We start from the raw sequence: 24,444 nt of genomic DNA on the forward strand, positions 1-24,444 counted from the left end.
CAGGGCCAACTGGATGGCTTTGAGTTCAGAAAATTGACTTGATCCACCTTCTCCTTCAGTAACTTCCGCGACCTGTCGTGTGGGGCTCCATACGGCTGCTTTCCACTTCCGGTTCATCCCTACGATGTGACAAAAATCATCAGTGAAAAGAGCATAGCGTGTTTATTCTGCTGGCAGCTGGTTATATGGTGGAGCTTCCTCAACACGTGTCACTTGTTCTTGCTCCTCTTCATCAGTGAGACCAAAGTTTTCACCTTCAGGCCAATTCATTATTATTTCCAAGAACCCAGGGAGATTTGGATTTCCAATATGGGTGCACTCTGTAACGAGGGCAATCCATTTACTCCAAGTGGCGTTGGTGGCGTGGTGGGTACAGGGAACCTTCGCTTTAAACATCCACCCCAGCATCAGTGTTCAGGGTGCCAGGAAGAGTTGTGCTTCTGCACCAATTACTTCTGAGGCGGCTTGGACTCCTTCATAGGTTGCCAGGATGTCCTTCTCTGTTGGGGTGTAGTTGGCTTTGGACCCTCTTTAATTTCGGCTCCAGAATCCCAGTGGTTGGTTTCGAGTTTCCCCAGGCACCTTCTGCCAAAGGCTCCAGGACAAGCCATTGTTCCCAGCTGCAGAGAAAAACACATTCTTTCCCTCTGGTCCTGTCATGATTCTGCTTGATCTGGGTGAAGGTTTGTTGTTCAGGGCCCCAGTGGAAATTGTTCTTCTTGAGGGTAACCAAGTAGAAAGGGCTCATGATTTGTCTATACTCAGGAATGTGCATTCCCCAAAAACCTATGGCACCTAGGAAAGTTTGTGTTTCCTTTTTGTTGGTCAGTGGTGACATTGCTGTGATCTTATTGATGACCTCAGTGGGAATCTGATGCCATCTGTCTTGCCACTTTATTCCCAGGAACTGGATCTCTCGGGCAGGTCCCTTGACTTTGCTCTTCTTTGACAGTGAAACCAGCTTCCAGCAGAATCTGGATTATCTTCTCTCCTTTCTCAAATATCTCCATTGCCATATTCCCACACACAATGATGTCATCGATTTACTGGAGATGTTATGGAGCCTCACCCTTTTCTAGTGCAGTCTGGATCAGTCCGTGGCAGATGGTGGGCCTGTGCTTCCACGCCTGGGGCAGTCGGTTCCAGGTGTATTGCATGGCCCTCCAGGTAAAGGTGAACTGACGCCTGCACTCTGTTGCCAGAGGAATGGAGAAAAATGCATTAGCAATGTCAGTAGTAGCATACTACTTTGCTGCCTTAGACTCCAGCTCATACTGGAGCTCCAGCATGTCCGGCACATCAGTGCTGACCTGTGGAGTCACTTAATTCAAGCCACAATAGTCCACGGTCAGTCTCCATTCCCCTTCAGATTTCTGCACAGGCCAAATAGGGCTGTTAAAGGGTGAGTGGGGCTTGATAATCATCCCTTGGCTCTCCAGTTCATGGATCATCTTGTGGTTGGGGAACATGGCATCTTGATTTATCCGGTACTGACAGCAGTGCATTGTCAAGATGGCAATTGCAACTTACTGCTCTTCTCCCTTCAGAAGTCCAACTGCAGAAAGATTCTCTGATAGCCCAGGCAAGGTGTTCAATTGCTTAATGCCCTCTGCCTCTACAGCAGCTATTCCAAAAGCCCACCTGAGTCCCTTTGGGTCTTTGAAATACCCGCTCTGGAGGAAGTCTATGCCCAGAATACATGGGGCCTCTGGGTTGGTCACAATAGGATGTTTCTTCCACTCTTTTCCAGTCAGGCTCACCTTGGCTTCCAAGAGGGTCAACTTCTGCAATCCCCCAGTCACTCCACAAATAGAAACAGGTTCTGCCCTCATATTTCCTGATGAGATTATCGTACACTGCGCACCCCTGTCAACCCAGGCTTCATAATTTTGTGGTTCTGATGTGGCAGGCTATCAGATCCACACTGTTCAAAAGGCCCAGTTTTCCGGTGCCTCTTCCTGGCTAGAGGCAGGGCCCCTCTAGCCCTGGATATCATTCAAAACTGGAGCTACTTCCCTTTTGGTGGAACTCCCTCTCTGAGCATTCCCCTCCTTCAATTCATACACCCATGCAGCCAGGGCAGAAGTGGGTTTCCATCCTACCTTTTCATATTTTCCCCTTGGTCTCACAGGAAAAACCATAGCTCAGCTCGTGGGGTGTATCCTCTCTCCCTAGCTGGGGGACGTCTGCTTCTCATAGCAGGGCCTCTGGTCTGTAGTGACAAGATATGGAGAAGGTTGTCTTTAATCTTATCCTTGAGGATGGGTCTCCTCAATCTTGTTTTCCGTTTTCTGTATGCACTCCAACAGACTTGCTTCCACAGCTGAGATTCTTGCTTGAGTTGGGCTGTGCACAGTGTCTGCATACGCCCACAGCCTCCTTGCCATAGTATTCACTGTCTCATCCCCATCATTCCACATCAACTGCTAAAGCAGGGGCGTATTTTGGTGGCACATGTCGTGCAAGTTTCAGTCACATCACTAGTGTATATTTTGCCATGTCTGGATTCCTAATTGGTCATCTGAGAAAATGATCTCTGCCGTCACCAGTTCTTCTCCTTGTTCCATGGTCTTCTGAGGTTTTCCTGCAGCTGGAGATCTCGGCACAGGTATCTTTCCTCCACACTTCTTAAGAGCTGTGTCCAGAGACTGAGAGTTTCAGGTTCCCTTGTCATTCCTTGGTCAATACTCACATCACGTGACAGAAATCCCAAATGCCTCGCTTCAGTACCATCCAGAATTGTCCCATCCCCTGCGGTGTCCCAGATTCAGACCAAACAACTTAATATAGATTCATCATGATGTTGGGTGAAATCTTTTCTCAGGGTATGAAGGCTTTCTATGGACAGAGACTCAGTAATGATTTCTGGTTCAGATTCCTCTGCTGGCTGTGAAGGTCCTGGTTCCCCATCATCATCATCCACTGAGAGAATGGATTTGGCTTTGTTTCCTTCTCTGGACAGGAGCAACTGTTATTGGCTTAGGTTCCCCATCTGGTTTAGCTTCAGCTGGAGTGACTGGGGTGTCTGCTGATTCATCCTCCTGCCCCTCTGGCTGTATCTGCTGCCCTACAATATCCAGCAGTATGTGGTAAGCATTAGCCAGGACCCAGCACATTGCAATGAGCTTTTTCTTCTCATTAGAGTTGTTACTGCAATTTTCTTTCAGATATTTTCCCACCTCAGCTGGATTCTGAATTTTTTTCAGGGGAAAGTTCCAAGCTATTGAGTCAGAGAATTCCTGCAGGGTTTGGCCTATGTCCTCCTACACCCCATACCACTCAGACTTTTCCACAACTGGGGCAGGTGTCTGGACAACCCCTCTGGAAATCTCAGCCTGGATTTCAGACAAGTTGCAGACCATATAGAGGAAACCTACTAGATAAAACAACAGGAAGGTTATATCTTTATCATCCAGAGGAAACCGAACATTCTCAAGAGGTGACATGCCAGATTGTAAGGGGAAGAAGGAGATAAAGCGCTGGGAAATATCATCCCCTACTTTTCCCCTAACAGACAGGGTATAATTACTAATAAACCCCAAAAAAAGGTTACTGAGGCCAAAACGGACAAACAACAAGGCATACACATTTTCAATGGTTTCCATGACTTCTGTTAAACTTCTATAAATCACTAGCACCAGGCACATTAACATGGCAGTCCTGATTCGTATTCCTGATTTGTAAAAGGTATATGCCAGGGACCCGATTCCCCATATCTGTGGATAGGTGCACATGCCTAGGTTCCAGGGAAATATTAAATCAAGCAGCATGGTGACCACTTAGTGCTGTACCCCAATACAAAGTGTTTCAAACCGGAATGCTTTTTTTTTTTTCTTCACTTTTTCTTGCACCTTAAGTTGGGCACCAAATTTTGCCTCAGTTTGGAGACAAATTCTAGGAGACAAATGCTCTAAAATGGTTGCTTTTTCTCTAAAGAGAGAGGGCTTCAATAACTCCCTTTTCTTCTGCCAATGAGAGAAATGAATACCAGAGGAAGAAAGTGAAAAAAAAAAAAGTAAAACTGTTTATTAACAAAGCAAGATACCCACAAAGCACAGGGAAAAAAAGAAAATTGAACTTTACACCCCGCCCCCACCTTGTCGTGTGGCTGAGGCAAAGATGGCCATTGCCCTTTGTCTCTATCAGAGGAAAAGAGATCACAAAGCAGTTGGGAACAGGTTGGATTTCTGGTGTGGGTCTTCTCCTCGCAGCTGGCGAAATTAGTGGAGTTTAATGTCCCTTCTTTTGTTGGCTCAGTCTTTCCAGGGTTTAGACCAGCCAGAGCCACACCGCAGGCTCACCAGGCAGGAGAGAAAAAAAAAAAAAACACAAACCAAAAAAAAAAAACTGTCGAAAGGATTTGCCAGTGAAAAGCCTCCAGGTCAGGGGAAGGGAAAAAAAAAACAGAAAAAAAACCCCAGAAGCTTATTGCCTAAGTTGGCGAAAATTAATCCAGCAAACAAGTCAATGAAGTAACAATCCGTGTAGCCGCTGACCACAATGGAGAGAGAGATCTTGAACAGAGCCTGCGCAGGAGCCCCAGGCTCCTCGCCCCACCCCCTGGGTCCATCTTAAAGCTACACCAGTTGTTTTCTGGGTATAACAGACAGGGAATAAAGCATCATCATAAAATCAACCCGAGACACTGGGCCAATGCTTTGAAGTCACACACTCATGATTGTCCACACCTCTTACATGCTGGAGGTTTAACTACTGATTATCAGTTTTGAAAATGAGTGGCTATCTTCCCTTCAAATCAGACTGTAATCAGAGTAATTTGTACCTTTACCTTCCTGTGCAGCCTGATAAATCCTTTTATGCAACCTATTCCCTATAACTTTCAGGTTTTCCAGTAATAGGGGTGATAAGGTTTTTCTCCAGTATTGGTATGTTATACAGCAGAGATGTGTGGCTAATGATCAAATGCAGGATGCAGCTTATTAAACTGCACCTTACTATATTCAGACACAGGAAGACACAGCAGCTAAACTTAAGAGTTTCATCTAGGTCATATTTCTGATGCCTAAAACATGACAGTTACTTTGCACATGCACATTACTGCAAGGAGCTCCAGGACCACATACAATAATAATAATCTGCTCAGCAAAGAGGAGACTACTGTCCTTGAGTACATTGTGTGGCTCAGGTGTGAAACTGAATGAAGATACACACATACAGTACACTGTACCTCAAGGAATAACAGCTAGTTGTTTTCTTTCAAGTCTAGATTATGTGCTGTGCAACTCTGATGCATTACACAAATGGTTAGTTCTATAATAACCTCTACTTTGGCTGAAGTTTCTGATGCTTGCCCCTTTTAGTCAAAGCTCAGCTACAGGCACTGTATTGATATTTGTCCCCTTCCTACTGTGAAGGAGAAAACTGAGACTGACAGTGGTACTCAAGTTTCTTTTTCTAACCAAAAAACACCCACCCAAAAATCTATGAACAATGGAAATAATTCTAAGAATAGACTGGCTTGCACATGTGTGTGTTAAACCAAACATTAATTTCCTTGTAACATAAGAATTATAGCATTTACTAGTGCTGCATAACCAACAAGCATACATTAGTGGGAATCAATTGCAGACTAGACAGTTTAGCTTGACAAACTGATCTGAATCCTGGTTAAACAGTTCTACCAGTGTACAGAGACTCAAAGTGCTACCAATTAGAACACAGTTTTTCACTTTCAATGTCTTAAATTTCTCAAACAGACAGCAAAGGTCTGCTTTTCCCTAAATGAAAAAAAAAAAAAAGTAAAAAAGTTCTTTTGGTGATACCATGTTTAATCTCAATAATGTCAAAAAAGGCTATTGTTTGGGTTGGAGAGTAGAACTAGAAATGTACGATCCTATCTTTTCTATTAAAAATCCCCAACATAGTTATTCAGCTCTCCTACCAATCAACAGAATAACTTGATTCCAAAAAATAAAAAAAACACTGCTGTTGAAAACCAAGTTTCCAGGGTACCATGTCATGTAGGTTTTGTGTGTTTGGCTACTAGAGGAACTCAGTGTCAGAGCCACTCTTCTTATCTTAGTGTCTATGGGGAGATAAAGAAGAAACAAGTCTTTCCTTAGCCTGAACACAAAGAGCTTTCAGCATGTCTAGAAGAGAAAGCAAGGATAACTGTAATGCTTGGAGTTATTTATTGCCCTTCCCCCTGCTTCATGACAGAAGAACAGTATAGCATACAGAAGAAATGAGAACATAACAGCACTTTGTGAAAGAGAAGGAAGGGGAAGAAAAATAGCATAATGGGAATGGTACCTGCTTTTCCCAGGTTGAAGTTTGGTAATGGATTACAGTTCCTTGTACTGGATAAAAGGTACTACTGCAACATTTGATTAAGTACTGATCCCATATAAAGTCAAATATAACAACTACATTTTTTTAAGAAATTTGAGAGACTAAAATTGCTACATGAAGCTTTAAAATCACTGCCTATTATCTTGAAAGCAGAAAGCTGCATGAAATCAAAAGAGCAGTGCAAACTTGTTAATGTGGTCTAATTACCTGAGAGATATCATCACTGTACAGCCAGCTGTCAATCATGTGCAGGTAGTCAGTATAGAGACCTGGTAATTAGTTATCACAAAGTCACAGCCCTACAATGTCTGCAACATTCACCAGTCATGTCACTTGCCACTGAGTTCTAGCCCAAAGAATGTGACATTCATTTTTTTAGCTTGTATACAGTAATTTCACGACCATAAGGCACTCCGGATTATAAGGCGCACCTCCGAGAGTCGGCAAAGTTCGCAACTTTGTACATGATATAAGGTGCACTGGACTATAAGGCGCACTTTTTTTTTTCTGCAGTTAGGAGCCGCGCCGCGTGCAACAAAGTAACGAATTACTGGCAGGTGCTCAATTTGCAAACATTTTTCAAAGATCGGTGTAGCCTTTAAACACAGCCCCAGGCACCCTCCCCATGCAGCGGGCCCCAGCACTCCCGCCCGCCCCTGGCACCGGCTGGCACAGCTCACGGCTCGCGGCTTGTGGCTCCCACCACACGGCCGCGCTGCGTCCTGGTGTTCCCCCGGCCGGTGGCCAGGCCGCTTCTACCCACTTCTCCTCGGCCAGCGGCCGTGCTGCTTCTCCCCGGCTGGTGGTCGTGCCGCTTCTCCCCGCTTCTCCTCGGTTGGTGGTTGCGCAGCTTCCCCCCCAGCCGTCAGCCGTGCCGGTTCCCGGTTTCCCCCGCCCGGCGGCCACGGCTCCCGCGGTTCCCAGTTCCCCCCACGTGGCCGCAGGTCCCACGGGTCCCAGTTCAGCTCGCAGCTCGCACTTTCGGGTTGGCAAATTTCCGAACTTTGTCCATATATAAGGCGCATCCAGACTTTAAGGCGCACTTCCGGGTTCGGTCCAAACTTTTAGTCAAAAGGGTGCGCCTTATAGTCGTGAAATTATTGTAATTCTGACCCATATCTTATAGTAAAAGAGTATACGATACCACATGAGTTTAGGAGGTTTCAGCATAAAGAAGAGCACTGCAAAATACTGGCAGCTCTCATATAAGGATTCTTAAGACTCTGCATTTCAGTGTTGGGAAGAAAAAGAGGCGTATGTATTTACCTGATTTCAAGTGCTTTGATAGCTTCTAACATCTGTAGATACTCAGCTGCTTTCCAAACATCATTTGCTTCTTCCTCACCTTGGACCATTAGTTTTGCTGTATAGGTGAACTCAATTAGGTGACGAAATGCCATGTTACTTACACCTGTTTACAAGCAGGAAAAACAGCCTCTTTTAACAATTCCTCAGTCTTTCACACTTGCCTGCTCCCAGTACTCCAATAGCCAATTTCAAGATGCCTCGCTTCAAAGGCCCACATTGGAATAAAAAGTCTACTATAGAAATAGGTGAATGTGGAACAACTACAGTCATTCTATGACAAAGATAAAAAGAAGGATAAGAAGGACAAAAAGCTACTTGTATAAAATAAAAAAGTTCAAATTTAAACATAAAAATATATCTCTTTCTCAAGAGATCTCTGAGCAGCAAGTTATTAGAAGCTGCATTGCTCCAGGAAATTTTTTCTTACCTATCAGAAAGGTATTGCTCCACATCTATCCTGTTCTTGCATCCCAGCAAAGCTATCTTTTTATCTTTAATTTTTCTTCAGGGGAAGTTTTTTCCAGTGGCAGTAGCTATCTGTACTAGTTTTGGTTGGAACAGATTTAAATTTCTTCATAGTAGCTAGCATGGGGCTATGTTTTGGATCTGTGCTCAATCATAGAATGGTTTGGGTTGGAAGGCACCTTAAAGATCATCTAGTTTCAACCCTCCGTCATGGGCAGGAACACCTTCCACTAGATCAGGTTGTTCCAAGCCCCATCCAACCTGAGCTTGAACACTTCCAGGGATGAAAAATACACAACTTCTCTGGGCAACATGTGCAGGGTCTCATTACCCTCACAGTAAAGATTTTTTTCCTAATATCTAATCTAAACCTACTGTCTGTCAGCGTGAAGCCATTCCTCCTTGTCTTGTCACTCCAGACCTTTGTAAATAGTCTCTCTCCATCTTTCCCGTAGACTCCTTTCAGGTACTGGAAGGCCCCAATTAGGTCATCCTGAAGCTTCTCTTCTCCAGACTGAACAATCCCAATTCTCCTAGCCTTTCCTCATAGCAGAGGTGCTCCAGCCCTCTGGTAATCTTGGTGGCCTCCTCTGGACTTGCTCCAAGAGGTTGATGTCGTTCCTGTGCTGAAACAGTGTTGATAACACACTGATGTTTGAGTTACTGCTGAGCAGTGCATACACAGAGCCAAGGCCTTTTCTGCTTCTCACACTGACCTGACAGTGAGTGGGCTGGGGGTGTGTGGGCAATTGGTAGGACACAGCCAGGACAGGTGACTCCAACTGACCAAAGGAATATTCTAGACCATGTGACATCATGTTCAGTATATAAAGTATGTGTGGGAGGCAGACGGAGGGGCCACTGCTAGAGGATTGGCTGGGCATTGGTCAATTGGTGGCAAGCAACTGTTTTAATTTGCATCACTTTTCTTCCTTGGTTTTTTTCCTCTTTCTTTTCTCTTTTACTTACAATTTTTAGAAAATTACTATTTCTTTTTAATAATTAAACTGGTTTTATCTCAACCCATGATTTCCTTTCTCACTTTTACACTTCTGATTATCCCCCCCATCCCACTGGTGGAAAATGAGCCAGTCTGGCTCTGTGGTGCTTAGTTGCCAGTCAGGGTTAAACCACAACATTACCTCACAACTCAAGAGCTGATATCTAGAAAGCTACAGTAGTTTCACGAATACAAGCCGCACGGAGTATAAGCCGCACTTCCGGTGCCTCGACAATGTTGCTGTCTTTGTCAATAAATAAGCTGCACCCCGAATATTAGCCGCACTTTCGTTCGTAGCGAGAATCCGTGTGCAGCTTTCACAAATTTGCCAATTAGTAACAGGATCGCGGCATAGGGGGGTTTACTGGCTCGGGGCGGGGCCAGGCAGGTTCGGCCCGCTCATGGTTGCCGACGGGGCCAGGTGGCCCAGCTCGGCGCTACGGCTCAGCGGGGCCGCTCGGGGCCGGCCGGGCGGTGCTGCCACTGCCGCCGGGCTCGTTGTTCCCCCACCTCCCGTCTGCACCGCCGCTGCCACGTTTGCTCGCCCTGCGGACGGTGCTGCTGCCGCCGCCGGGCTCACTGCCCGCCCCCCTCCCGTCTGCACCGCCGTTGCCGCGTTTGCTCACCCTGGCCGGAACTGCAGGCCCCCGCACCACCGGATTCCCCCACGCTGCTGGCCCCGGTTCTCCTGGGCTCCAGTGGACTGCTAGTCCCGCTTCTGCTGGGCTTCCCCCCGCCGCCGGGCTTCCTGCTTCTGCCATCCTCCCCTGCGCAGCTGGGCTCCCCTGCACTGCTAGCCCCGGTTCTGCTGGGCTCCGCCACCCTGCTGGCCCGGGCTCTGCCACCCGCCCCCCGCACCGCTGGCCCCGCCTCTGCCAGGTTTTCCCACCTCTGCCGGGGCCGGCCAGGCTCCAGCTTGGTTTGGGGCTGCCGCGGGCTCTCACTTCCATGTTGGCAGCTTTTAGAATATTGTTCATATATTAGCCGCACCCGAGTATTAGCCGCACTTCTGGGTTTCCACCAAAATTTTGGTCAAATTGCTGCGGTTTGTATTCGTGAAATTACTGTAATCAATATGACCAAGCATGAATTTAAGCCCAAACCAGGGATACTACATTCATTTTGAGTATGGGCACACAACTCCGAAGGTTTTAATTTGCATGAATCAGACTACCTTCAATCTCCACCAAGGGCTCCTGAGTGAAATCTTGGAAGAATTTGTAGAAGAACTGGCTACAGGCAGCAAGAACAGCCTTATGAGCTTTGAAATGGTGACCTACAAAAAAAGACAAAAAATTTGGTTTAGGATAACACTTTCTTTACTCATGGTGCAGAATAAGTGCAGACGCAGAGAAGAGGACAACTGCAGAATCACCCAGTCTACAAATCTATTCCAGTAGCACATAGTCATTTAGCATGTCTTCTTGTAACATGGGATACCACTGCAGCTAGCCTGTCCCATCTTATGCACATCCTGGCTGACATCAGTGACCTTGTTGAAGCTCTGCAATCCAATCAGCTGAAGGACTCATAAAAGAGTTTCTCTTTTCAAATATTTAAGTCATGGGAAATTCCTGTTCAAATTTTTTCCTGTGTGTCTTGGGCTCAGCTTGCAGATTTTATCCAAGCTTGTTGTGCTTTGACACTGGCCAAACACCAGGCACTCACAAAAGCTGTTTACTCATCTTCTCTTGCTCTCAGTTGGTCAGAGGAGAGGGAAAAAAATTAACGAAGGGCTCATAAGTTGAGATGATGTATTGGTTTTGCATGGTCTAGGTTTTGGTAGCAAGGGGGCCACAGAGGTGGCTCCTGTGGGAAGCTGCTGGAAGCTTCCACCATGTCCAGCACAGCCAATCCCTGATAGTTCTGAAGATGGACATGCTGGTGGTCAAAACTGGGCCAATGAGAGAGGTTGGTAACACCTCCGTGATGGCATATTTAAGAAGAAAATCAAAGCAAAGTCACACAGTTTTTCTTCTAGTCAGAGAAGAGGAGGAGGTGAGAATATGAGGGAAAACAACATGGTGACACCAAGGTCAGTGGAGAAGAAGGGGGAGGAGATGCTCCAGGCTCCAGAGCCGAGATTCCTCTGCAGGCTGGGGTGAGGACCATGGTGAAGCAGGTTGTCCCCCTGCAGTCCATGGGTCCATGGGGGATGCAGAGATCCACCCACAGCCCGTGGGAGAGGTGTTCACACCAGAGTAGGTGGATGTCTGGAGGAGACTGTGATCCAGAGGAAGACCTGGTGGAGAGAGAGGGCCCTTGTTTCCAGGCTGGAGCAGCCTGCCCTTGGAGGACTGCACCCTGCAGAAAGAGTGGCCCATGTCGCAGCAATTTTGGGAGGACTGTTTGCCCATGGGGGCAATACACATTGCAGCAGTTGTGGTAAGACTGCTGATTGTGAGAGTGGACCCACGCTGAAGAAGTTAATGGAGAACTGTCTCTCATGGGAGGGACCCCATGGTCTCACAGGGGAAGGACTCCTCTCCTGGAGCAGTGGGAGAAAGTGTCTGTGATGAACTGACCCAAAAACCCCCATGGCCTGTCTCCCTGCATTGTCAGTGGGAAGGAGGAAGGGGCTGGAGGGAAAAATGTGTTTTAGGGGCTTATTTTACTTCTCATTATCCTCCTCTGATTCTGTTAGTAATAAATTCACTTTGTATCTCTTGGCTGAGTCTGTTTTGCCCTTGAAGTGTTTTTCTCCTGGTTCTTATCTCAACTCATGAACCCTTTGTTAATTTTTTTTCTCTCCTCTGCTCAGCCCTGGCAGGGGAGGGTGAGTGAGCAGCTTTCGTGGGTGCCTGGCATTGGACCAGTGTCAAACCACGACAGATGAGGATTGGGAGAAATCATTCCAAGGGCAAAACAGGTTCAAATTTAAAGGTATAAGGTAAATTTATAATTAAGAGAGTCAGAGGATAATGAGAAGCAAAAAAAGACTTTGAAAAACCTTTTCTCCCTCCCAGTCCCTCCCTTTTTCCCACCAACAATGCAGGGAGACAGGATGTGGGGTTTTGGTCAGTTCATCACCCAAGATATTTTTCTGCTCGCTCAGGGAGAGAAGTCTTTCCTCTGCTATACTGCAGCATCCCTCCCACCGGAGATAGTTCTCTGTGAACTTCTCCAGCATAGCTCCAATCTCACAAGCAGCAGTCCTGCCAAAATTGCTGCAATCTGAGGTCCTGTCACAGGCAAACAGCGTCCCAAAACTGCTGCAGTGTGGGTCACTCATCCATGGGGTTCAGTCCTCTAAGGATAGTCTGTTCTAGTTTGGAAGTAAAAATCCTCTCTATCTCTGGAAGCACGGACCCTCTCTCTCTATTCAGGTCTCCCACTAGAACACAGCTTTCTCCAACATCCAACTGCTCCAGCGTGAGTACTTCTTTCATGGCCGGTGAGTGGATCTCTGCATCCCCCATGGACTTCATGGGTTGCAGGGGGACAGTTTACCATAGTCCTCATCATGGCCTGCAAAGGAATCTCGGCTCCTGCACCTGGAGCACCTCCTCCTTCTCTTTTTCCACTGACCTTGGTGCTGCCATGTTGTTTTCCCTCACATGTTCTCACTTCTTCCTCTTCTCTGACTAGAAGAAAAACTGCTGTCCTTAAATACCATTCCCAAAAAGTTCCACCAACTCAAAGATTCCTGCAGGATCCCCCAGTGCCAAAAGGTCGATCTCATTTAGGTTCCGCACTGCAAAATTGTTCACCATGTTTGCGACCAGGTGGTCCTGTTGCCACCACGGGCAGTGGCAGTCGCCACAGCGTTGGTGCTATCTAATGACTCTCCATGCAGGGTGCGAGAAAGAAGGGACTGCCGCCACACCTGCCCTTCTGCCCATGGCACAGCTAGCTACCAGGTAGCCATCTAGCAGAGGCCAGGTGGGCAAGGCTCCCCACAGGCTGCACCAAGATGGTTGTGGTGCCTCGCCACCCCTGGAAAAACTGTGTGCACTGTTTTGATTTTCTTTGCAAATATGTAATCACAAAGGCATTACCAACCTCTCTAATTGGGTCAGCAGCATGTCCATCTGTCCATCTTCAGAGCCATCAGAGATTGGTTCTGTCAGACATGGTGGAAGTTTCTAACAGTTTTTCACAGAAGTTACTTCTGTGGTCCTCCTCCACTAACAAAAACTAGGCCGTGCAAAGTCAACACAAAGTTCTCCTTGGATTTTGCTGCTCTTACATATGGATGTATTTAATAATCATTTCTACCAGCACAAAGATCCCTGCAGAACAAATTTGGTTTAGCTTTGTTCTTCCTGTTTTCCAGACTATGTACAGTAATTTCACGATTATAAGCCGCACCATTTTGACTAAAATTTTGGTCCGAACCCAACATGCGGCTTATAATCAGGTGCGGCTTATATATGGACAAAGAACGAGAAGTTGCTGTTTTAGTTTGGAGGACAGGTGTCTGCTGAGAAAGGCAGGAACTTCTCTTTGAAATGGAGAATGTAAACCCCCTCTCTCCAAATTATTATAATTTGGAAATCAAGGGGCTTTCAGGCAAAAATATGGAACTTAGGAATAACAGTTCTTTTCTAGGGAAATCAAAATAGAAATACAGTACTACAAAGAAACAAACTCCAAACCCTGACAGAGTACAACTTGACACCATGTCAGGCAGGGTGTTGGTAGCAGTCCCATTAAATGGTGGTTGCATCCTCCTGCAGTGACAGATGTGGCTTAGTTGGAGCAGTGCTCTTGTAGAAGGTGCAGTTTCCCTCTGGAGGTCCAGTGGTGATGTGGAGAAATCCGGTTTTCCACTGGAGTCCAGTGGAGAAAGGGGCTCCCTTAGTGTCCCAAAACCTCTGTTTTTATCTTGGTAAGAAATGTTGGGCTCTTCCCCCTGGCTGGAGCAACTTTCAATGGGATGCAGTAATTTTATCAGTCACACAGTGGGACTCAATGGGCCATTAGCAGACAATGACTCGCTGGAGGAAGGATGGGTTGTGAAAAGATAAAGAACAATGCCCCGTCTGGTTTCAATGGATGGCCCATTAGCAGATTATCTGCCATTGAGATAAGGATCACTGTCCCCATCCTCAACAGATGGTGATAGAACAGATACCTTTTATCACACTCTGTATTGTAACATGCGGCTTATAATCAGGTGCGGCTTATATATGGACAAAAAAACAAAAAGTTGCTGAAACCCAGAAGTGCAGCTTATACTCAGTGCGGTTTATAATCGTGAAATTACTGTATTCCCATCACAGTGTTGCCTTCTCCCTGGTGCAGCCATGAACATCCAGAAGGCTCCGTGGGACAGAGGTAAGAGAACGAACATGTATTAGAACTACACAGTTGCACAAGAAAACAGTTTTGAGCTCAACATGTGGATTTGGTAATACTAGAGCAGGAACAAACATTCAGGAGAAGTTTTGTGCAAGTGTTGTCAGTGAAACTACAGTGATTCCAAAGAATAATTTTTTTCTTCATTTGCTTACTTTTTCTAATCCAGGCTCTATAGGTCTTTTCATTAAAGTGAATTCTTGCTATCCTTTTAAGGATCAGTTTGACAGTTGACCTGTGACAAACTCAACAGCTTCTCAGCGCAGCTTTCAGAATTCTCTGAGTACCAACTGGTTCTCAGGTGTATACATACCATCAACAATCAGCGTAATATCTGTAAACTGGTCCTGCTCACGTTGTTCGTTCAGTCTATCCAAAATAACTTTATAGTGTTCAGGGAATTCCTGGATACATTCCATAATTTCTTTGGCTTCCATGGCAAAAGGATTAGTCTGCAAAAGATGTGGTAGGACAGTAAGAATAGTGTGCCACTTAAAAAGTACTGTGCAGAGTCAGCTTATTATACAGACAGGAACTAACTAGCACTTTTCAGAGACTATACAACCAATGGAAACATCAAACTGTCTTGGTAACAGATTTACATGATTTTAGCTGTCAGGTAGGAAACATGAAGGTTAATGAAGTATGGCCTTATTTATATGCAGTTTATAAACAGTTTTTTCCACTTTCCTCCAAGAAATTCCTTTCAGTGGGGGGAGGGAGTGCCAAGACCTGCCTTCTTCAGAGGAGACAATTTCAGAATGTTTCCCCCTAACTTGTCTCAAACCGAGACAGCATGAAGAAACAGTCAAAGTTGGTAAATGTATTTCTTTATTCTACAAATTCAGCAAGGACCCACCTCCCTCAAAGCAAACACTGCAGGGGTGTAACATGTCCACAGCTAAATACTCTCCATCTTGGCAACATATCAGAATCTTTATAGTTAGTTCTTGCAATTCTACCAATCCTGTTTGTGAAAGAATGGTTCTAAAATTTTTCATACTTAAGTCACATTTTGTATCTAGTAAACACAAGATGCTCACTTCCTTTAAATAAGCATGTAATACAACAGCACTTTTCAGTTTCTGGGTACACAGGAGTTGCCAGGGATTTAACATGTTGTCACACCCAGGAGCAAAGAGCTTCTTATTCACCCAGGCTTCTTACATTTGTCCCCCTACAAGGTGAAATATTCTTTGCCAACTTTTAAGAGACGTATAGGCTTGTAATCTCATGGCTCTTCCTCCCTTACTTATACAACAAACAGTTGGAGGTGGGAGTTGCAGAGATCCTCAAACTTGAAAAAGTTTAGCAGAAGTCTGCCTGTGGATGAGACACAGAGGGTGTGCTGCTGATGCAAAAAAATCTTTGGAGAGAGTTCAAATACTTCAATGAAAGCACTTTACAAATTAATTCTGGGCAAAATTACTTCAGATCTGTGCAGCAGCACTCATCCTCAACTTCCACATTCACATGGCTCACTGAGAATGCTACAGAAAAAGCAAAGACATTTCACAGTCACATTAATGCAAAAGCTTTGTTTCTTGTCATAGTCTAACTCACTTTGAAGAACATATGGTTTCTGAGAGAAGATGGTCATTAGGCCTGAATTACTTTTATGGTGAAGGGTATGTCAAATTCTTTTCTTTTTGTACTTAGTATGGACAAAAGGAAGAAAGTTAGGAGAGCTGTTAGTATCAAACCAAACATTGAATACAGAGATGGAAAATTAAGGTGTGGCTAAGAAGCAATTTTCTTTAGAGTGCTAGAAGGAACTAGATAGCAAGTGTTCCCTAACTTGTGCAGATTTTTTGTATGTGGTTGGAATTGAAAAGTCCTGAGCTGATGCCACCATGCTTGCTAAAACACCTGAGTCGATGTGTAAATTCTACCTTGCTTCCAACAAACACATACTGAAGAAGATTTACCTGGTTATGATAAAAGCAAAGTTATTGTCTTATAACTTACAGACATCAGGTAAAATAAATTTTGGAATTCCTATTTTTACCACAAAACACACTCTTTCTTGCATTTCAGAAAAACTGTCTCACGGAGAAATCATTTTGCCAAGAGATGGAAAAGAGTAGAATCAACTGCTTATGGAAGTCTAGTTCTATCTGCTATCACTGCTTTGCCAAGCAGATGCTGAAATACATATTAGGATCTTGTGAGGGCAAGAGAGAAAGTGAGGTTGAAGGAAAAGAATGCTGCTGCCTTCACCTCATCTGTAATGATGGGTCTAAGACAGATGATCAGCATCTTTCTTCCATCCATCATTCCATAAAGTTTAATGTAGAAAGTTGTCAGCCATTTACTTCACTGTTAATTTTTCTTGCCAACTTTTGACATATTGTACATTAATAGATGACGTGCAGTTAAAAGTGTAATTCCCTAAAAGTTAAACCAAACTAAATTTCAACCTCAAATCTCATTTCCACCTACCCAGAATTTACTTCCAAATTGTGTTTATAGGGAGATCTTAGACCCTCAAAATAACAGTGCAAGCCCCCCAATCCAAGAAATTTTAAAAATTTCAGTCTCTCAGAACATTAAAAATCACAAATAAAAAACTAACTTATGATAGATAATTTATTGTCCTGAATTAACACAAGACTAGTAAAAAGAAAGTGAATTTATCACCCATCTAAATACAGTTGCAGTATTCATTGAATCTTCTCATTTCAAATTCAGTGGTATTGCAGAAGAAAGCCCAATAGAACAGCATATGTTCAATGAAAGCATGACTACTTTGGAGCAAGAAGTGAAATGCAGTCCTCAGAGAAAAACCAAGCTGCCAAGGAAGGCAGACAGAAGTGATCCAAGTTGACACTTATATGCAGGCTCATTTAGGAGTGATGAAAACTGGATTAATTCAGTTATTTAACTGGATTTTTCAGTAGACCAAGTTGACTACTAACTTAACCTTTTTAACTTCTGACACTAGATGCATCGCACAATATGTACACAATTAGCAATTTTTTTATTATAAATCTACCTCAATAAAGCCATCTTATTATTTCCACACCCCTGGACTTCAATAGGAACTCCTCTTACTTCAGGCACAATATATTTGTTTTCTTTGACTATATGTATCATACACGAATGCAGGCAGGCAAAGTACTCAACACAGAACAGCACTGAGCACTGGTCAAACCCCTGCCATCTCACTGTAGCCACATCAGGAAAGGAGAATGAGGGGTGTTTGGTAACAGCAGTAGTTGCTTCAAAATAACACAGACATGAGAATTTCTTGTGCGTTTTTCTATTTATTTTTCTTCAAAGATAGCAACCACAGAGCAAAGACACGAGCCAGCCCCTCAGTTCCCTCTCAATCACATATAAGGCCTCGCTCGCTATCGCTAAGACAGAGGCGACCAAGGTACCCACGCCCTGACAAGCAGGGCAGGGCATACATTGGGGTGTTGCACTTCCAAGGGGCAGGAGAGGCCTCACGTTGTCCATAGCAGCTGAGGACGGAACTGCGACCCGTCGCCAAAACCCCTTGTAGTTCCCGCCGGCTCGAGTCTGTGCGGAGCTCTCGAAAGCGAGGTCGAGGTCCAGCCCTGTCAAAGCCCCTCATAGCCCCGCAGACAGCCGCAGCCCCACTGGCGGGCGCTGACAGTAGACTGCGCGAACCCCGCCAATCGTAAGGCGGCAGCAGAGCCCGCCTCAGGCAGAGAAGCAAATGTGCGTCCGCCGAGTCTCAGAAGGGGCAGAAGGCCTAATCGGTGCTAAGTGCCTGCTGGACACGGGCACAGGCATTCCGAGAGAGGTGTGCGCAACCGCCGGCAGGCGCAAGTATCCCACAAGGGCGCCCCTGAGGAAGGGACCTAACTAGTGCCGGCCCGAACCATGCGTTTAGCATACCGCCACCTCATTAGTCGTTATTACGTCATCAAAGGGCGCATTAAATCGATTCTTTTTCAATTCCCGGCCGGGTCACATTCTGGAGGCAGTTCTGCTGGGTAACTCACCGTGAGGAGCCCCTCACTCTGCCGCGCTCGCTCTGCCGTTACCGCTTCCTGCTCCCCTGCACGTTGAAAAGGAGGGCAGGCGCCGGCCAATCGCTACTCGCATTCCCAGCCTGCACAGCGTGCGGAAGTGACGGTTAGAGTCACCTTTCACACGACAGGGTGCACAGGTAGCGAGGGGTGTGGTTCCACTGCTTGGAGCATTCTGAGAGTTGTAGTCTGGGATTTGTGCGTGTGTCAGCACCGTATGGCTGCGAGTGGGGAGTGGCCGTTGGAGGTGGGTGACGATGCCATGAGGCGCCGCAGCAGGCCGGGTTGGGCCTGGGAAAGGCGAGGGGCGGGGGTAGGAGGGCTACTTCCCCTAGGATTGGTCCGTCTCCGTGCCGCTAGCTCTCTCCGCAGGGGAGCAGGTATTGCCCATGCGGGATGGGGTAGCTGCGGGAACTAGCGGCTCCGACGGTTATTTCGCGCAGTACCGGTCCTGAGCTGTGGTGGGAGTCCTAGCGCCGGCGGGTGGCCATTGCGCCTAGCAGGACGGTTGGCTGTGGAAGGGGCTTTGACTGTTCCACCCCTGGGAGGAACACGGATGCTTTCTGAACATGAAAGAAAAATGCAATTTAATTCATCATTTAATTTAAGTATATAGAGGGTTCATATAGGGTATGAAACTGACGGTCTAGGAGTGGTACAAAGGGGGGAGTCCAATAGAGTACAACAGATTACCATATAACAGAGGGGCATATTGGGGATAATTTTTCCATAACCACTATGAAGAGGGAGTGCTTAAGGGCATTCTCTCCAGGGGAGGGGGGCAATTTCAGTCCCCAGTGGGCCATCGGCCTCCACAAGTCCCCTTTCTTTATTAAGAAGGCTTCCCCAACTGCCCTTTTGATACAGCCCATAAAACAGGAAAGCATGAATAACACAAGGATGATAACGAAAATCCATAAAACACTTTTAACCAGGGATAGTCCCCACCATTTAAGTCCCCATTGTCCAAGGAGGTCATTAAAGCCATCGGTGATTGTTTCTTCATTTTGGATGTCTTTGACTTGTTAATTGCAAGGATAACAGTGAGGTGGGCGACCTTCATCTTGGCTATGGATGGGGTTTGGGCTAGGGAATATAAACAAAATTGTTATTTGACAGGAAGGAGTATTTTTTCTGGTGAAGTAGTTGAGGGGAAGGGAATTAGGGACATGGGAAGGTTTGGGGTAGGAGGGACAGGAAGGTAAGTGGGGTTTGGTAAGGATTATTGGGGGATGAGGTAGCAACAGTAGCTAGGAAATGCCTAGCTCGAGGTTTCTCATATTCTTTGTGCCAATTTGGCTCTTTGATTTTTGTTTGTGACCTGGTGACAGGACGATTTGGCTATTTCTGGCTCAGCATTTGGCGGCGTCTTCGCGTCCAGGAGTTTTGTTTCTGCTACTGAGATCCTGTAGTGTTAGACTTAGGAGAGACTTTATTAATGTTGTCGGTTGCGGTGATTGCTGGTCTTAAATAGGGTATTATACATTTTCCTGGGAGCCATCTCGGGCCAGATGGAGCTGACACACAGGCATACCCTCTTCCCCAGGTAATCAGTGGGAAAGGTCCCAATATTTGTTGGGTTTCAGGGTCCTTGATCAGCACTGGTGGCTTCTCTTCAAGCTTAGCTCGAGCCAAATTTGAGAAGTGCCAGAGTATGGGGGAGTGGGCTCAGTGGAGGAACAATTTAGGAAATTTATTACATACAGAGCCTTACAGAGTCTCTCAATTGGGACATGGTCTCTGTCCCTCCCCGCTGTTGGTCGAGGACCCGCTTGATAGTTCCATGGGTCCTTTCAACAATTGATTGCCCTGTGGGATTATGTGGAATGCCTGTGGTGTGCTTAACTCCCCATTGGTTAAAAAAGTCCCTTAATTTGCGGGAAGAGTAAGCAGGCCCATTATCTGTTTTTATTTCATTTGGGACTCCTAAGGTAGCGAACGCCAGGAGAAAGTGCTTGATGGTGTGAGCAACATCTTCTCCCACGTGGGCGGAAGCAAACACTGCGCCTGAGAAAGTGTCTACTGACACATGGATGTATTTTGTTCTCCCAAACGCTGGGAAGTGGGTCACGTCAGTTTGCCATAACTGGCAACTATTTAAACCACGGGGGTTGACCCCAGATCCTAAGGAAGGCAGCTGGTAGGATTGGCAATTGGGACAGGTAGCTACAATGGCTCTAGCTTGCTCTCTTGTAAGATGGAACATTCTCATTAAAGCAGGGGCATTTTGATGGAAAAATGCATGGGACATCTTTGCTTGGGCAAAAGTGTCCGGTAAGTTTGCAGTTTCTGTAAACATGGCTAGGGCGTCCGCTCTCCTGTTCCCATCGACAATGGCTCCTGGGAGGTCAGTATGTGACCTCACATGCATTATGTGGTAGGGCTGCTTTCTGTGGGAGATGAGATAAATTAACTTAGAAAGCAGCTTATATAAATTTGGATTGGAAACCTCCTTTAAAAGAGAATGTTCAGCTCTCATAGCTACACCAACAACATAGGCCGAATCCATGACCACATTTATGAGTTGTTTGAATCTCTCAAAGGCTCTAACGATGGCTGCCAATTCAGCAATTTGTGGTGACCCTTCGACCACCTGGACGTCAGACTCCCACTTCTGAGCCTTGGGATCTTTCCAAGTCATTACTGACTTGTGAGAAGACCCAGAGCCATCAGCAAAAATGGTTAGGGCCTTGAGAGGTGTTTTACTTTGTATTAATTTTGGGACCAAATTAAAGACTGATTTAAACAATTTATGAGCAGGCAGATGTATGGAAATTTGGCCTGGGTAGCTATCTAAGGCGAACTGGAGGCTCTCGTTGAATTGAAGCAAATGCTCCAAATCCCCAGTGGTGGCCAATGGTGGCCAATGGTAGGATAATGCGTGTGAATTCACAACCTGCAAGAGAACAGAGACGAGCTCTAGCCTTTTTTATTAAATTTGCCATTAGTTCCTGGGGTGTAGTTATAGTTTTGGTTGGCTTGTGATGTGGGAATACCCATTCTATGATGATTAAAAGATCTTTGGATTCGGTATCCCACTGAAAAATGAGTCCATGAAACCAGGGGGCCTTACCTAGAACGGCAAACTGGAAGGGAAGTCTTGGTTCGTACCGGTGGGCTTGGCGCGATGACAAGGCTTCTTGGACCTTTTTGATGGACTCCTGGGCTTTGGAGGTGAGCGAGCCTGGTGAGTCCAGGTCTTCATTGCCACGGAGGAGGTTGAACAATGAAGCAAGGTCTTCTGTGGTGATTCCCAGCAGGGGGCATACCCAATTGATGGACCCACAGAGTTGGTGGAGGTCTCGCAGGGTCTTCGGGTCATCTCGGATGGCTAACTGCTGGGGTGCCATGGTGCGTTCTCGAATTCGTAGTCCAAGGTAGGTGCACAGGCTTACAAATTGGACTTTTTCTTTGCTGATTTCAAAGCCCACCGATTCGATGACCTGAATAGTCTTTTTTAGTGTGATGTCAAGGTAGGTCTGTTCAGGTGCGCAAACAAGGATGTCATCCATATAATGGAGAATGATTGCTTCTGGGAACAGGTTCCTTACAGGTGACAAAATGCGGGCAACGTACCATTGGCATATGGTTGGAGAGTTTTTCATGCCTTGTGGTAAGACAAGCTAGTGGTAACATTTCAAAGGGGCTTGTCTATTGAGGGAAGGAACTGAAAATGCAAACTTGGGTGCGTCTTGAGGATGGAGGGGGATGTTGAAGAAGCAGTCTTTGATATCAATTAATGGCAAGCTTCCAATCTCGTGGTAGCATGGAGGGAGAGGGCATACCAGGTTGCAGTGAACCCATATCTTCATTGGCCTCATTGATTTTTCTGAGGTCGTGGAGGAGACTCCACCTGTCTTTGCCAGGTTTTCTGAGGACAAAGACAGGAGAGTTCCAAGGGCTATTAGTTTCCGTTATATGACCCTTGGAAAGCTGCTCCTCTACGAGGGCTTCCAAGGCGCACAATTTTTCCTTAGAAAGGGACCACAGCTCAACCCACACTGGATGATCTTGTTTCCAGGTGAGTCGGGTGATAGTAGGTGTTGCGCGCTGCGCAGTGGCCCCGACTAAAAATCCTTATTGGAAATACGGATGGAAGCCCCCCATTGGGATAAAAGGTCTCTGCCCCAAAGAGTGATAGGTGCTCTTACTATATACGGTCTGATGGTAGCTATTTTTCCCTCTGGATCCGCCACTATAATATTGTGCTTGCTTCTCATTGTAATGGCAACCCCTCCTATTCCTAAAATCCTTCCCGCAACCAGTTGCAGCTCCCAGTGTGAAGGCCATTCAGAGCGAGCAATGATGGTAACATCTGCTCCGGTGTCCATCAGTCCTGGGCGGAGAATCTTTTCTCCTCTGCAAAGTATGGTGCATTCAACTATTGGTTTGCTTGAACCCACAATTTGTGTCCACATGATGGTTGGATTGAGAGGAACCTGTTCCAAATAGTTCTTGGGTAGGAGAAAGGCCTGGGCGATAGGGGTTCCCTAGTACAGCTGAAATGGTGTGTCTGTGCAGCAAAGAGAGACCAGGATCTCGTCGTCGAGGCCTACAGTTTGCACCTCTGGGAAGATGTGAAAATTATCTGGTGCATTGACAGTGTCCCCAATGATTAAAATGTCTCGAGGACCATCTGGTGGCCCATACTTTCCAGTCGGGATTCTAAAGACACACTCATCAACAAAATGGATGATCAGTGCGCTTACCAGCTGGCGTCGGGTCCCCATCTGAATCGCTCTGTACAGGAGGTCTGCTGGGTCTGGGCTGGAATCTCTGAGACTGACAAGGGTGGTGGTCGATTCCCTGGTTGTTCCTGGATGGTGGGTAGGGCTGAGCGAGATGGCTTCCGATTTGATGTTGTCGCCCGAGGCCGTTCCGCACTCTGCTGGAAGTTTCCCAGACGCGGCTGGTGAGATGATTGCTGTTGATGCCATGGGTTCCGGTAGCGACGATCTGTTATTGAGTCCCTTTCTGGACAGTCCTTTAGAAAATGACCAAGTTCCCTGCAGCAAAAACATCACTGATTGTCTTTTGCAGCAACCACTGCGAAGGCTCCTGATACCCCATCTGCAATGCCCTTGGCAACAGCTTGTGCCACTGTGTTTTCAGTGGAGGTGTGCCTTGTGCGGGCTTCAACCATTAGTTCGATAGTGGGCTCAGAGTCTAGGGGTAATGACCTCAAAATTGCCCTGCACTCTTGATTGGCATTTGCCATGGCAATTTTATTTAACACCCCTTTGCGTCCCTCAGTACTTTCGATTTGTTTTTTGAGTGCAAGCTTCAGTCTGTCCACAAATTCTATAAATGTCTCTTTTACCCCTTGCTTGATGTTTGCAAAATTTTGTGTTGAGATGGAATTGTTTGGGGTGAGGAGCAAAGTTGTTTTTGCTGCATTAGCAATGTCTTGTAATGTAGCTTCTGGTAAAAGCTGGGCTTGGTCAGTGGGTTTTTGGAAGTTACCTTCTCCTGCCAATTGTTCTATTGTAAAATTTTGCCTGTTTGTGTCTTTAAAGTAGGCAACAGATAATGCTATAAGGTGTTTTTTCCAACGTCTTTCCCACAGCATGCATTCAGCTGGGGTAAGGAGGCAGTGTATAATATTTTTGATGTCATGGGGGACCAGAACATGGGCAGAGAAGGTAGCTTCTAAAAGGTTTTTAAAGTAGAATGACCTCCGACCATGTTGTTTAGCAGCTTTGAAAAGATCTTTGAGCTCCCCATAGGGCAGAGGCTCCCATGATGCATATGCTAATGCCCTTTTCCCCTTTCTATGAATAACCGGGAAGGCTGTGATATTGCTTGCCAGTTCCCAGTCCCCCTCCCGGTTGACTTCCCTTTGTGTCTTAGCCCAGTGGTCCCTGGACTCAGGGTGGGAATCCGAGTCCGAGGAGTCGCTACTCTCATCTGGAGATGGAGACCGCTTTGTCGCAGGGCAAGACTTTTTTGGGCAGACCGAAGCTGCCGGACAGTGGTCAGCAGTGGAGGCCAAGGTGGCTTCCTTCCCGCCCTGGCCCGGGTCACCTCCGGTTCCCACGACAGCAGGAGCGGAGGTGG

The 24,444-nt window shown here is 46.2% G+C and overlaps 1 protein-coding gene across 3 annotated transcripts in view; it reads right to left on the reverse strand.

Moving 5' to 3' along the window:
- The window catches only part of LOC117005090 (zinc finger protein 131-like), a 50,318-nt gene extending 31,823 nt beyond the window's left edge, over nucleotides 1-18,495 (reverse strand). For 2 of the 3 annotated variants that reach the window (XM_033076353.1, XM_033076352.1), the window contains exons 1-4: nucleotides 18,361-18,495; nucleotides 14,700-14,838; nucleotides 10,260-10,361; nucleotides 7,579-7,723 (exon numbers count right to left, since the gene is read on the reverse strand). In XM_033076353.1, coding sequence (XP_032932244.1) covers nucleotides 7,579-7,723; nucleotides 10,260-10,361; nucleotides 14,700-14,823 — 371 coding nt within the window. In that variant the 5' untranslated portion in view covers nucleotides 14,824-14,838; nucleotides 18,361-18,495. Of the gene's footprint in view, nucleotides 1-7,578; nucleotides 7,724-10,259; nucleotides 10,362-14,541; nucleotides 14,609-14,699; nucleotides 14,839-18,360 lie in introns of those variants that run through there. The other variant, XM_033076355.1, reaches the window with a different exon arrangement.
- Nucleotides 18,496-24,444: the final 5,949 nt, after the last annotated feature.

The sequence above is a fragment of the Catharus ustulatus genome, chromosome W (genome assembly GCF_009819885.2).
Source record: "Catharus ustulatus isolate bCatUst1 chromosome W, bCatUst1.pri.v2, whole genome shotgun sequence".
Taxonomy (NCBI): domain Eukaryota; kingdom Metazoa; phylum Chordata; class Aves; order Passeriformes; family Turdidae; genus Catharus; species Catharus ustulatus.